Source organism: Chiloscyllium plagiosum, chromosome 14 (assembly GCF_004010195.1).
Source record: "Chiloscyllium plagiosum isolate BGI_BamShark_2017 chromosome 14, ASM401019v2, whole genome shotgun sequence".
NCBI classification, from domain to species: Eukaryota; Metazoa; Chordata; class Chondrichthyes; order Orectolobiformes; family Hemiscylliidae; genus Chiloscyllium; species Chiloscyllium plagiosum.
The window spans coordinates 76950609-76964607 of NC_057723.1; the positions used below are offsets into that span (position 1 = coordinate 76950609).

The window sequence follows — 13999 nt, forward strand, 5'->3', positions numbered from 1 at the left end:
GAGGGGGCATAGTTTTAAATTAAGGGGTGGTAGGTATAGGACAGATGTTAGGGGTAGATTCTTTACTCAGCGAGTCATGAGTTCATGGAATGCCCTGCCAGTAGCAGTGGTGGACTCTCCCTCTTTATGGGCATTTAAATGGGCATTGGATAGGCATATGGAGGATAGTGGAGGATGCTGCCTGAATTGCTGTGCTCTTCCAGCACCACTAATCCAGAATATGGAGGATAGTGGGCTAGTGTAGGTTAGGTGGGCTTGGATTGGCGCAACATCGAGGGCCAAAGGGCCTGTACTGCGCTGTATTTTTCTATGTTCTATGTTCTTGACACCGTCCGGGACAAACAGGTGCTTGATTAGCACTATATCCACAAACTTAATCTCTCTCCACCCCTATGCTCTGTCACAGCAGTGTGTACCATCTACAAGATGCATTGAAGAAATACTCAGACAGCACCTTCCAAACCCATATCCACAACCACTACTATCTAGATGGTCAAGAGCTACAGTCACATGGGAGCACTACCACCTGCAAGTTCCCCACCAAGTCACTCCCCATCCTGACTTGGAGTTGGGTTGAAGTTCTGAAGCTCCTTCCTGAATTGCATTGTGGAGGTTCCTACACCAAATGGACTGCAACAGTTCAAGATGGCTGCTCACATCCACCTTCTCCAGAGAAATAGGGATGGGTAATTAATTCTAGCTAAGTCAGCAAAATTCACATTCCTTGAATGAATAAAAATATCGCTGGATTCCCCAACATCAACATCCTTGGGATGAGCACTGATCGACGTTTCGGGCATAAGCCCTTCTTCAGGAAAGAGGAAAGTGTGTCCAGCAGACTAAGATAAAAGGTAGGGCCCCTCCCCCAAGTCCCTCCTCCTACCTTTTATGCCCCTCCCCCAAGTCCCTCCTCCCTACCTTTTATCTTAGCCTGCTGGGCACACTTTCCTCATTCCTGAAGAAGGGCTTATGCCCGAAACGTCGATTCTCCTGCTCCTTGGATGCTGCCTGACCTGTTGCGCTTTTCCAGCAACACATTTTCAGCTCTGATCTCCAGCATCTGCAGTCCTCACTTTCTCCATGAGCATTGATCAGCAAGTTAATGGATGAGCCATTTAAATGTCGTGGCAACATCAGGTTAGAAGCTGGGAATTCTGTGACATGCCTCCTAACTCCACGAGGTCTGGCCACTATATGGAAGGCGTAGGTAAGAATTGTGATGGGAAACTCCTAACTTACCTCGATAACACCAACAATTGTTAACAAGCAGACTGTAAACAGGGCAGAGCAGCCTGAGTGATTGTCACCCTATCCACTTGCTTAAACCTTTACTTTCTCCACCAATGGTGCACAATGGCAGCAGCATGTGCCATCCACAAGATGTCTTGCAGCAACTCTCAACGATTCATTCACTGTATCTTCCAAACCTGTAATCTCTACCTGGAAGCAAACCCATGGGAACATCACCACCACCTGTACATTCCCCTCCAAGTCATGCATCATCCTGACTTGGAATTATATTGATTTTCCTTTGCTACCACTTCGGGAGATTCAGAACAATTCTGGACTAAAGCTTGCAGCAGTAAAAGGAGCTAGCTCACCATGGCCTTGAGGCCAGTTAGGGTTGACTATCATTGCCAGTATCCCAAGAATGAAGTTGTGAAAATTTTTGTAAAGATCTCCTGATGATTCTTCTTGCATGTGGAAGTTGTCAGATTAACGTTCTTATATTTGTTTGACATGAAAGCTAAACCTAAAATGGATGGAACCTGGCAAATTTCCATTTCTTTGATCTTATCCAGACTGGTTTGGGTATCACTGACCGTTTTCATCTCAGGGATCAGGACTTCACTCTAATTCAAATTTTTTGAATGGTGCACATGCTGCTGCCATTGTGCACCATTGGTGGAGAAAGTAAAGGTTTAAGCAAGTGGATAGGGTGACAATCACTCAGGCTGCTCTGCCCTGTTTACAGTCAGGTTTAACCAGGCAGTAAGTTGAATCTCTACTGCCTGCTATTTGCCATATGATGTTCTGGTGACAGTTCAACTTCTTATGAAACTAATGCTCTCTCACATGCGTTCTATACCCTGTATGCAAACTAGCCATCCAGCCAACTGAGTTAACCATACGATAAAAATAAATGATGCCATAAGCTTCCATCCAGCTGAGCTGATCCAGAGCCCCTTCTTACTTTTATATTTGTTTCCAGTGGGCTGAGGATTTATCCAGAAGGACCCCTCAATCTACAGCAGCAGCCCAATGACATGTCTCTGCTTTTTAAACCATTCTACACCCTCCTGCAAAAAATAAGGTAAGAGACATTGTGTAGTTTTTAAAGAAAAAAATCTTGGTAAATTCAAGTAAAAGGTGACCAGCTAGGGAAGCAAAGAAATGCTGGAAATGTCCAGTTGGTTGTTGACGTCAGAAAGGGAGATTTTATTAATGAGACTTACGTTGCTGTTCTTGAAAGTTTGGTCCCATTTTGACTGGAAATGAATATCTTATGGTGGTTTTTATTTTTGCTTTTTGAAGGGTGTTTAGTCTAATCCCTGACTTGTATTTTCCTTTCTACTCTATCAGAACAGCTCACCAAAGACTAACTGACCTTTCTCTCTGTGCAGTCATGCCTTGTGAAATCCATAGCTTACACTACTTTTAGTACCTGAGATCAATGCAAAGGTATCTTTAAATTTTAAGAATAAATTTTAAATTTTAACAAGTGCAATAGTGTCTGTGGCAGAGCCTCTGTCAGTTCCATAGACCTGCACAGGAACCTCTGCAATCCACAAACAGAGCAAAGCCCTCCTGTCCGCTCTGAGCAGTCCTCCTGTTTGTCACTGACCAGGATATCTTGAACAATTTGCTGCTTTTCTTTTTGTGTCCCCATGCTTTAACTTACTCTGTGCCCTGTAAGGAACTATAATTACAATCTTGGTGTTAATACCAGCTTTTGCTACTCTTGGTCTGCCCCTGCTGCTCCTGATAAGCTTCATTTAAAATAAAACTTTGCCCACATTTGATCATCATCACTCACCTGCAACCTTCAATCTATCTTGTGAAAGCTCCTATTTTTACCATGTGGATTGATGCCAAACTGAGTGAGTTCAAGACAAATCCTTCAAGGAGAAAGGCAAGTGTTTACGTAGTAATCCATAGATGTTGCGGACTCCTGATTTTGTCTTTATAACTGCAAGTGAGTGAGTTCCAATCCATGTGTTCCTGTGAGTCTCAGTCTGGACTAGTATCGTCTCGTGTCGAATCACACCTAATGTGGTCTAACTCTGCCCATGCTCTGGTATTCATGGCCAGTGATGTGTAATTCTGACATTGTTGCAAGATTGCTCCAGGGTTCTGAAACGCTTGCACAACAAATTCCATAACTTCAAATTTTTAGGTTCAAAACCTGGCCAATCAACAAACCTGGTCTGAACTCCCCCAGATTCAGTGTTGCTTCATTGCCCTGGTTATGTTGGCCCAGAGGCAATTGCAAATCTGTAATAATAATTCTTGACTGATTTTAAAGCTGACTGAGATTTTTGAAATACTGGAAAGCCATGTAAAACATGGTGCACTACATGTTCATCAATGTGGACAAGGGTTATAAATGAATGCAGTATCTGCTGATGCGTGAAAACTACTCCAGCCCATCTACATCATTGCAACATGCACCAAACAGGGGCAACCATCCATCCAGGAATTGTTTGGGCTTGGAGGGGAGAGAGACTGGGTGAATGGTGATGAGAGCCCCAATCGTCTCACCTATCCACCCCCCATTTCTTATGCTGCAATCCCTTCCATGTTCATGGTTGTATCAGTTAATGTACATGCACTCATTCACAGAGAATAATACAGAAACTGCACGGTGTCAGCAATCACAGCTATGCATCATTGTGAAAAAGTATATGTATTGATTTGACAAGCCCCTTAAATTGCATAAAATACACAAAGGACACCTAATGTAAGTGTATCTTTTGATCAATTTAAATGTTTTGCACTGAGTTATTTGCTTGTGCTTCTTCATTTCACTAAAAGCCAATGAAGCTGAGATTTTACTGATACACTTGTAAAATATTGAAGTTTATGCTGATGAAAGTGATTTGGATTATTTCAAGCATGCATTTAGATAAAAAGAGGGTTTTTTTGTGAAATTAATATCTTACCTTTCATTTTTCACTTTATTCCTAGAGATTTGCTTTATGTCCTCACAGAAGAAGAACTTTCTTTCTTAGAGAAGAGCCTATGTGCTGTAGAAGCTGAGGATTTCTTCAGTGCCAGTACTATGCTGCCCAGCCTTTCATCTCTTCACAACAGCATGAATCATGAGGGTCTTGATGAGTCCACGTATACCCACGGGGTTTCTCCTGTTCCACAAGATTCCAAGAAACTCGACCAGTTGAAGTCAATTGTCCACCAAGCACCCAGTGAAATATATTCGCCTCAGTTCAACCCCAATCTGGCCAACTCATTCAAGCAAATTCCAAACGATGTAACAGAAGCTTCCAAAGAACCTAAACTTCAACTTGAGACTGAAAATGAATTGTGGGGAGAAGAGTTTGGACAAGGCACTGTTGGCAGCAGACTGGAGAATGCACCAAAACAAAAAGCAGCAGCCCTGGACTATAATCCTGAGTCCTCTTTATCTGCTTCTGCTTCTGCTAACTGCTTGACTCATTCCAATATCATTCAGCACTTCACTGTGGCAGGAAATAGTTTTGCCTCAGAAAATGACCATTCACAGTTAGCAGGGCTTGAAGCAACAGGAATATCCACATTTCATGTCACTCAATCTCACTATTTTACTGATTTTCCAGATACAAGCTCTGTGCCAACTACTTCTGAGCAGGATTATGTTGGCCATTCAGTAAAGGCTTTTACTTCTAGTCAGGACACTGTGAAACAAAAAGCTGTTCTGAGCACATATCCCAGTAGAGAGCATATGGAAGGGATTGAGAAACACAATGAAATGGTAAACACCAGCCATGACATGTCAAAGCAGTACAGTTATAATGGAAGAACCCCAAGTACTCCTGTGGTGCCCGAAGAGCCGCATTTCAGTAATTTAAGGTGAGGATTAAAGAGGTTTGGGGTATTTATAGAATAATGACTAAGACAATACCAATGATGGCGTCACAGTGCTTAGCATTATTGGCTCACAGTGCCAGGGACCCCGATTCAATTCCATCCTTGGGAACATGTCTGTCTGTAGAGTTTGCCCATTCTTGTCATGTCTATGTGGGTTTTCATCAGGTGCTCTAGTTTCCTCCCACAATCTAAAGATGTACAGGTTAGGTCAATTAGCCATGTTTAATTGTCCATAGCATTCAGGGGATGTGAAGACGAGGTGGATTAGTCATGGTAAATGCAGGTTATTGGGAAGGAGGTAGGTTTTGGTGGGATGCTCTTCAAAAGGCCAGTGCAGACCTGATGGGCTGAATTGCCTCAAGCTGCACTACAGAGATTCTGATTTTGTGATAGCAATTATTGACAGCCCACACATGATTTTGTAACAAAAAGCTTGCGGAGGGGAAATGTTTTTGTTTCTTCAGTGCATCCTCCATTGCAATAAACCCTAAGAAATTAAAATCCACCAGATACACAATAATATTCAAAATAGAGTTAGATTTTTGATCTTGAAGAGTGTCGAGGGTTATGGGGCCTGTCAGGAAAGGGGTACTATGATAATTGGATTAGCCATGATCTGATTGAATGTTAGGTCAGGCTTGTGGCCTGCATGACCACCTGCTGCCCCTATTTCTTTCTCAGCCTCCAGCTCGAAAGTCATTCTATCAGCATCGAAAAGCCCAGTAAATGATCATCATTACATCGTTCCTGTGTGTGTCTTACTGCTCCTTGAAAATTCATCATGAAATTGCCTGAATTTGAACAATTTAAGCAGTTGTATTGGCAGAATGTTACACCAAGTTGCTAATTAAGAAGTAAATTTCAACCTGGATCTACATTTTGGGTCTAATCGGGGTGCTGACTATTATATCTAAGTGAAATCTCTTGGCCTGTGTGGATGTGGGTTGGAAATCTCTTTGGTATATTAAAGCAATTCCTTTAAAACTAGCCTGTCACCTTGGATACTATATTTGAAGGGGATACAGTTCTGAGAGTTGAGCAACCAATTTTCTAACCCAAAAAGTAACATTTTAAGTCATTTTAAAGATGTTTTTGTAGGTTCGGTGTAAGGAATCCAGAATAGGAAGCAAGCAGGAAGTAGAGTGGTATTCCTGGACACAAATGGTGAATAAGTAATTTCTTTGTCTGCTGCACATCAACTATATTTGTCACAGATTTTCCGATCTTATTGCTGAGATCTGCTCCGATGAAATTTGAGGGCAGGCAAAAGTGGTCCAGAAACAACCTTGATTGAATCGAATCAGTTCTTTGGATCCATCAAGATATCTAGGTAGCTTTGACCTTTAAAATAATTGTTTAATGGTTGCTCTAACCATAAGACTGTAAGAAATAGGAGGAGGCCATTTGGCCCCTCAAGCCTGCTCCACCATTCAATAGGATCATGGTCCATCTGACAGTCAGCATATTTCATACAGCTTAAAAATATTTTAATTTTGTCATGATTTTGAAAACTGAAAGACCAGGCAACTGGAATGGGTAAATATATCCTGGCAAAGCAGCATCCAATGAAAAAGCTAAGCATGTGGTTGCATACTGACTTGTGTGCTTTGCTGCAGTACATTAGAGCGAGAGAATGGATCTCGAGTTGTGGATCTTGAAGCAGTTAAGCAAGCAGTGTGCACAGCGAGAGCAACAGCCAGAGAGGAGCTTCGGTCAAGGTATTGCAGCCGCAGTGACATGCTTCATCGGCTCTTCGTTTGTATCTCAGGTAATTTATTCAGCACTTTGTAAGGCTGCACTGTGACGTTGCAGCATTAATGTGTAGTGCCATGGCATTAAACAACACTGTTGATTTTTCATGCCCCTCACTTCACCGCCTGATCCTGTGGCCACGTTTCTGTAAATGGGATAATGAGAACCACCAGAGGAGCATTGGTTCGTTTCTATTCTTGAAGACCAGAGAATGAGATTTCAATCTAGGTGCAGGGAGTCCGAGGAATAGGTTATGATAGCCTTGTGATTATGGTAATAGATCATTAAATGAGAGATTGTGGGTTCAGGTCCTGCTGTTGCAAGTGTAATTCATCAATAAGGGTAAGTGATGTGCCGCAGCCAGCTGACGGATCAATATAAATCTGTGTCTGGTCTCTGATTCCAATCCCACACCATGGTTTTTTTTTAATGCTCTCGGGGCAATTTAAAGATGTGATAAGACAAGTAAGTGTCCCATACATTTTACAAGATACACTGCAACAATTGGCGAATTACACCTTCATACTCATGATCTTAAAGGACAAGGACAGCAGATGAATAGGAACACCAGGACCTACGTTCTACAATGACTGCACCTTCCCACCCCCCACCGCCTTTTTCTTTTTCTCAGGGGTGGAACAGAAAATGACACCACTATAGGAAATGATGTCACCAACCTAAGGAAACCCAAACACATAAATAGGAAGTGGCCTACACCACCAGTGCTTCATCCAGAGGCTCACTGAAGATGTTACCTAGTATGGTGACAAAACATCTGAAAACAGACTTTCCAGCTCAGTGAGCAAACCTATATCCAGAACCTCAAACTGAGCTATGAATCTTCTCAAAACTCACTAAATTATGGTTGTTTTGAATAGGTGTAGCAGACCAACTTCAGACCAACTTCGCAGGAGACCTGCGGCGGATCTTAAAGACTGTCTTTGACATTGCCACATCAACACCAGAAAACAATATGGATGCTCTGGAAGAGGAAACAGGTACAATGGATTCACTTTATAATTGTATTCTCAAGTGTTTTTCATTTCTTAGGAAGATTTATAAAGGATACATTGAGTGTGGGAACATTCTCAGCTGAGATCTGGGAGCTTATAGTTCTGACTCTGAACCCAGGAATAATGGGAATTATCAAGAGACCAGAAAGTTTTAGAAAGATTTGAGTCCTTTTCACTTTCCTGCTGTGATGGAGGGGCTTTATGAAGTTGGGCTTTTGAGGAGTTTGGATAGTGTTATCGGGGAAATACCTGGAGTATCGCTACTGTCAGAGGTGTAGCTACAATAACAAGAGGGCTGCCACATAAAGTGTAAAAATGTGCAGTTCACCAGAGAAAGCAATTAAAAAAAAAGTTACTCAAGACTGAACCTCTCTTAAATGGAATGTTAGGATCTGAAAGAGAATTTTAATAATATTCAATACACACTTCATAAATTTACAAAAATTAGAAATCAGCTGTTTTCTTTAACTTTTTTTAAACTTTATCCCTTGCAGAGGAAGATCGCGTTTGTTTGGAGTCTACATTAGAAGATTGCTCACTGTGTCAGGAATCTCATTCTTATGCTTCTAGAGCTTCCAATTTAAACAATACCAAATTAGAAGGTACATTTTAAGTGGATATCATGTTGGGGGGAAAAAAAGTCTGCCAATAATTAGACATCACTACTTAATTGTGCAAGTATTGGTGCCAGGTTATGTTTCTTGCTCCACAGCACACAGGAGCAGAAGTGAGTTATTTCATTCTTTTTGAGTTTGTTTCCCCATTCTGTGAGACCGTGCCTGATCTGATAATGTTCAAGACCATTTTCCTGCCTTGCCTTGTAACCCTTGATTCCCTTGCTGATTAAAAATCTGTCTGTCTGTCTTGAATATGCTTAACAATCCAGCCTCTATACTGAAAAATTCCATAAATTCAGTACTTCGAGAGGAAGAAAAATCTCCTCTCTTTTAAATAGGCAACCCCTTACTCTAAGTCTTGGACACTTCCACAAGAGGAAACAACCTGTCAGTATATACTCTGCTAAAATCCCCAAAGAATCTTGCATTTTAAATAAGGTTGCTTCTAATTCTTCTGAACTTCAGTGAGTACAGGATCAACCTACTCGCCCCTCCTCAGAAAATTGTTTCATGCCTGGGATCAACCCAGTGAACCTTCAAGGACTGTCCCCAATGCAACATTATTTTCCCTTTAATAAGGGAACCAAAACCGTTCTCAATATTCCAGCTGTGGTCTAACTGGTAACTCGTGTAGTTTGAGCAAGGCCTCCCTATTTTTATAGTCCATTCCCTTTGACATAAAAGCCCCTGGTGTTTGAAAATCTGCCCTTAGCTCAGGTCTTGCTCAGATCTATAGAGTTAGATACTATTCTCAACCCATTCCTGATGAAGGGTTTATGCCCAAAACATCATCTGCTCCTCGGATGCTGCCTGACCTGCTCTGCTTTTGCAGTGCCACACTTACTGACTCTGATATCCAGCATCTGCAATTCTCACTTTTGTCCTGTGTAATTCAGCTGCCATGAAGCAGCACAGTTAAGTTCATTGTGAAGTCTATTGCAGTAAGTCAAAACTCAAATCAGTGATTGTTCATTTCTAGCTATGGACATGGCAAGCTCTGGATCTCAGTTGCATGGCTGATTGAGAACACACTCATGGGATGGTAACTTCCTCCTTTGTTTGCTCTTGCTCTCACTCTCACTCTTCTTTGGTTTGACTGCTCTTTCATGACCACCCAACAATCCTGAGTGATCTATTTTAAAACCTTGCAAGAAACCCCACTCCTATTGCTGGATAGAATTTGTATGTTGCCACTTAACAAGACCCTGCAACGTGGCATGCTTTGAATGGTACATAGAGAATGCTGGCTTGCTCACTACCAAACGAAAATGGATATAACTGGAAGATTGCATCACCACTTCAACCATGCCACCTTAGAATTTTGAAAAACTTTTTGTACTATAACACAAGATTTATCCCAACTAGCCATCAAACAAATTCAATTTTGACTTGCCCTCTTCTTGCTGCCTTTTCACATCTGAGTGGTTTCTCTTATTGAATATCCTGAAATCTCACCTAGATTCGAAAAACTTATTAGAAGAAAGACTAAATTTGTCATCAGCAAAGTAGTTAATTTTTTCAATTTTTATTGTTTTCATGCAAATAATACATGCTTTTCCGCCCCTTTTTTTATAGTGCCCCCAGAGTGGATTGCAGATTCTGCCTGTAACCAATGCACATCTTGTAAAGCACCATTTACAATTGTCAGGAGGCGGCACCACTGCAGGAACTGTGGAAAGGTATGAAACGTTAACCATTGTGATGTAAAATTAGGATCAAAGATCTGGTATTGGCTACATGGAGGAGAATAACTGACACTCGATCAATCTTTGCTGCTTCAACTGTCTGTGGCTTCAGCCAGTTTTCTGTCCTGTGAAAGTGGGACGTTGAGTTCAAAAAGCTTAACTAGCCATCAATTTTGCAACTTTTGGATTCTACCACATGGCCAGTCCGTAAACCATATGCAAAATATTTTTCATTCACTTCACTTATAGCTTCTATCACTAAGTGAAATTTATGTAATTGGCATTTTACTTTGACTTTTCTTCGATTTTTGTTAAATAAAGACTTTCAGAAAAAAGTCAAAATGAACTTAAACTGAAATGCACTACATTTTGGCTACCTTTTTAAAGACCACATTTTTCTTAACTCTCTTCAGAATGGCAGACTATTCAGACCAACATGTTAGCAAGCAATCCACTCCAAATGATTGGGAGATGCCACCTTGATTGGCTACCCTTGCTCTGTACCTTTTTGGGTTTATTGACTTAGTTTTGTTTCTTCTTCATTACTGAAATATCCTGGTTTTTCAAGTTTTAAAGAAAACGACTTGTAGCATTGCAATGAAATGTTTCAACATCATGTCACTAGTAAATAAAGTATCAAAAATACAAAAATAGTACAGACTTGTGAGCAAACCAAATTACTATCCACATCATGCCGTGCCAACAAGGACAGTACCTGCCTTTTGTGTTTTTCAAGAAGTTCGATTTTCTGTCTGTCCAAACTAGCTGCCATATTTCCGGCGTTAGGTCAGTAATACTAGACTGTGATTTCGTTGGCCCCAAAGTGCTTTCCTTTGGGACACTGGGGTCATGAAAAGCATGATACACAAGCCTCCTTTATGAAAGGTTTTGGAAATGATAGTGAAAGAGGGGAAATCAAATCACACTAATACCAACACGGTGGCTCACTGGTTAGCACTGATGTCTCGGTGCCAGGAACCCAGGTTCGATTCTAGCCTCTGGTGACTGTGCAAACTCCACACAGACAATCTCCCCATGTCCGCGTGAGTTTCTTCTGGGTGCTCCAGTTTCCTCCCACAATCCAAAGATGTGGGCAGGTTTGGTGAATTGGCCATGCTACGTTACCCGTATTGTTCATAATGTGTAGGTTAGTTTCATTAGTTAGGGGTAAATGTAGAGTTATAGGTTCAGTGAATGGTTCTGGGTGGGTTACTCTTCGGAGGGTCAGTGTGGACTTGTTGGGCCGAAGGGCCCGTATCCATACTGTATAATTCTAAGTTCATACCATTCCAAGATGGTGATCGAGTAGGACTCCTCCTCCTCTAGTGCTTGTCTGCTCTGCCAGTTTCTTTCCTTTTGATCTTTTTTTAATTCCTTTCTCCTTGTCAGCAACATGGTCGTAGTCTTAGATGTACAGCACAGAAACAGACTCTTCAGTCCAACTCATCCATGCCAACCAGATATCCTAAATAAATCTAGTCCCAGTTGGCCCATATCTCTCTAAACCCTTGCTATTCATTAACCCATCCAGATGCCTTTTAAATGCTGCAATTGTATCAGCCTCTACCACTTCCTCTGGCAGCTCATTCCATACACGTATCACCCTCTGTGTGAAAAAGTTGCCTCTTTGGTACCTTTTTTAAATCTTTCCCGTCTCACCTTAAACCTATGCCCTCTAGTTCTGGACTCCTCCACCCCAGGGAAAAGCCCTTGTCTATTTACCTATCCATGCCCATCATGATTTTCTCAACCTCTGAGGTCACCCCTCAGCCTCAGATGCTATAGGGAAAATCGCTCCAGCCTAATCAACCTCTCCCAAGAGCTCCAATTCCTGACAGGATCTTTGTAGTTCTTTTATGAACTCTTTCAAGTTTCACAACATCCTCCCTGTAGCAGGGAGACCAGAATGGAATGCAGAATTCCAAAAGTGGCCTAATAAATGCCCTGCATAGTGTTAAGACGGACCCGCGGGGTCCCGTCTTTGCGTGTTCTTTCGGAAGGAGAGACTCACACAGGCAACTATGGTTAGACGCAGACAGCAGTTTATTCACAGAATCTTAACTGGTACAACGAATCTACAAGCATGCATTCGTTGGAGAAGGCGTTCTCCCCTTCTCGTTCAAACTTGACACAATTTTGCTTTGCGCTGCCTGGAGTCCCCGGTCAGTTCGCCTTCCCCATTGGTCTATTCATCTGCGCGCGCTGGGGATCCGTCCTCCTGTTGGCCGCATCGAAGTGCCTGTCCAGCTCCTGCTGTGCTTGACAATGGCTCAGCCATCCCCGGGAGTGGTTCCGATCCCGTATTCAATAGTTCATTGTTTCAAGGAATTACTATGTGTCTGACAGGCTAGCCATTTTCAATAGTTTCCGTTTAACTAAATTGTCAATTACACTTATCAACTTTAGACTTAAATAGAGCCATTCACACTTTACAGTTACAGGTTCCGATAGAGCAATTCACACTTGTCTAACAGTTACAGATTCCGATCGGTTTCTTTATTAATCCCGAGTTTCGAATGGGCAATTGATACTGGCTGGTATTTACAGGCTCCAAGATTTAATTAACATTATGCACATCCCTTACAAGCTCCAGCCAGGTAGTCATGCAGTCGCCAGCAGTACCTCGCTTGGCTGTTGTTAACCATTTCAGGGCTGGAACTAGAAGTGTCTGTTGCAGAACTAGTGTCACCCTCCCTAGCCCTACATTAAACACCCCAGTGAAATCTCCCCAACAATAGCCACAACTCCTATACTCCATGCACTGACCAATAAAGGAAAGCATACTAAATGCTGCCTTCACTATCCTATCTACCTGTTACTCCACTTTCAAGGAACTATGAACCTGCACTCCAAGGTCTCTTTGTTCAGCAACACTCCCCAGGATCTTACCACTAAGTGTAGAAATCCTGCCCTGATTTACTTTCCCAAAATGCAGCATCTCACATTTATCTAAATTAAACTCCATCTGCCACTCCTCAGCCCATTGGCCCATCTGATCAAGATCCCATTGTAATTTGAGGTAACCTCCTTCACTGTCCACTACATGTCCAATTTTGGTGTCATCTACAAACTTACTAACCATACCCCCTATGTTCATATCCAAATCCTTTATATAAAATGATAAAAAGCAGTGAACCCAGCACCTATCCTTGTGGCACACCACTGGTCACAGGCCTCCATTCTGAAAAGCAGCCCTGCACCATCACCCTCTGTCTTCTACCTTTTTTTTTTGAGCCAGTTCTGTATCCAAATGGTTAGTTCTCCCTGTATTCTGTGTGATGTAACCTTGCTAACCAGCCTACCATGAGGAACCTTGTTGAATATCCTAACCTTTAATTCTGGACTTCTAGCCCAGCATGCCCTCAGCATGTACTTTTAGCCTTGATAATTCCAGAGCAGTCTCCCAACCTTGAGGTGAAGCCTGGTGTGGTCTGGAGTCAAGGCCTAGTGTGTACTGGAGGCTAGGTGCCGGTATGGACTGGGTTGGAAGGACTTTTATTCTGAACTGTTTATTTCCTTTATTTTTCTATTTTACTTTTTCCTTAAGAATCTGTATCTCAGTACCTCTGTACTTCAGATGGTGTCATAAATGGTGACTTGTGAACTTTTCATTGTACTCCTGTGAGTACATGTGACAAAGCTAATTTTAATTCTAAAGTAAGGTCACAGAATGCCCCTGGCGCTCACCTTCCACCCTACCAACCTTCGCATAAATTAAATCATCTGCCGACATTTCCGCCACTTCCAAAAAGACCCCACCACCAGGGATATATTTCCCTCCCCACCCCTTTCCGCCTTCCGCAAAGACCGTTCCCTCCGTGACTACCTGGTCAGGTCCACGCCCCCC

The 13999-nt window shown here is 42.1% G+C and overlaps 1 protein-coding gene across 3 annotated transcripts in view; it reads left to right on the top strand.

Moving 5' to 3' along the window:
• LOC122556816 (lateral signaling target protein 2 homolog) overlaps nt 1-13999 on the top strand; it is a 58737-nt gene that overhangs the window by 41320 nt on the left and 3418 nt on the right. For all 3 annotated transcript variants that reach the window (XM_043704021.1, XM_043704022.1, XM_043704023.1), the window contains 6 exons: nt 2213-2314; nt 4189-5067; nt 6702-6853; nt 7716-7835; nt 8345-8452; nt 10043-10146. In XM_043704021.1, coding sequence (XP_043559956.1) covers nt 2213-2314; nt 4189-5067; nt 6702-6853; nt 7716-7835; nt 8345-8452; nt 10043-10146 — 1465 coding nt within the window. The remainder of the gene's footprint in view (nt 1-2212; nt 2315-4188; nt 5068-6701; nt 6854-7715; nt 7836-8344; nt 8453-10042; nt 10147-13999) is intronic.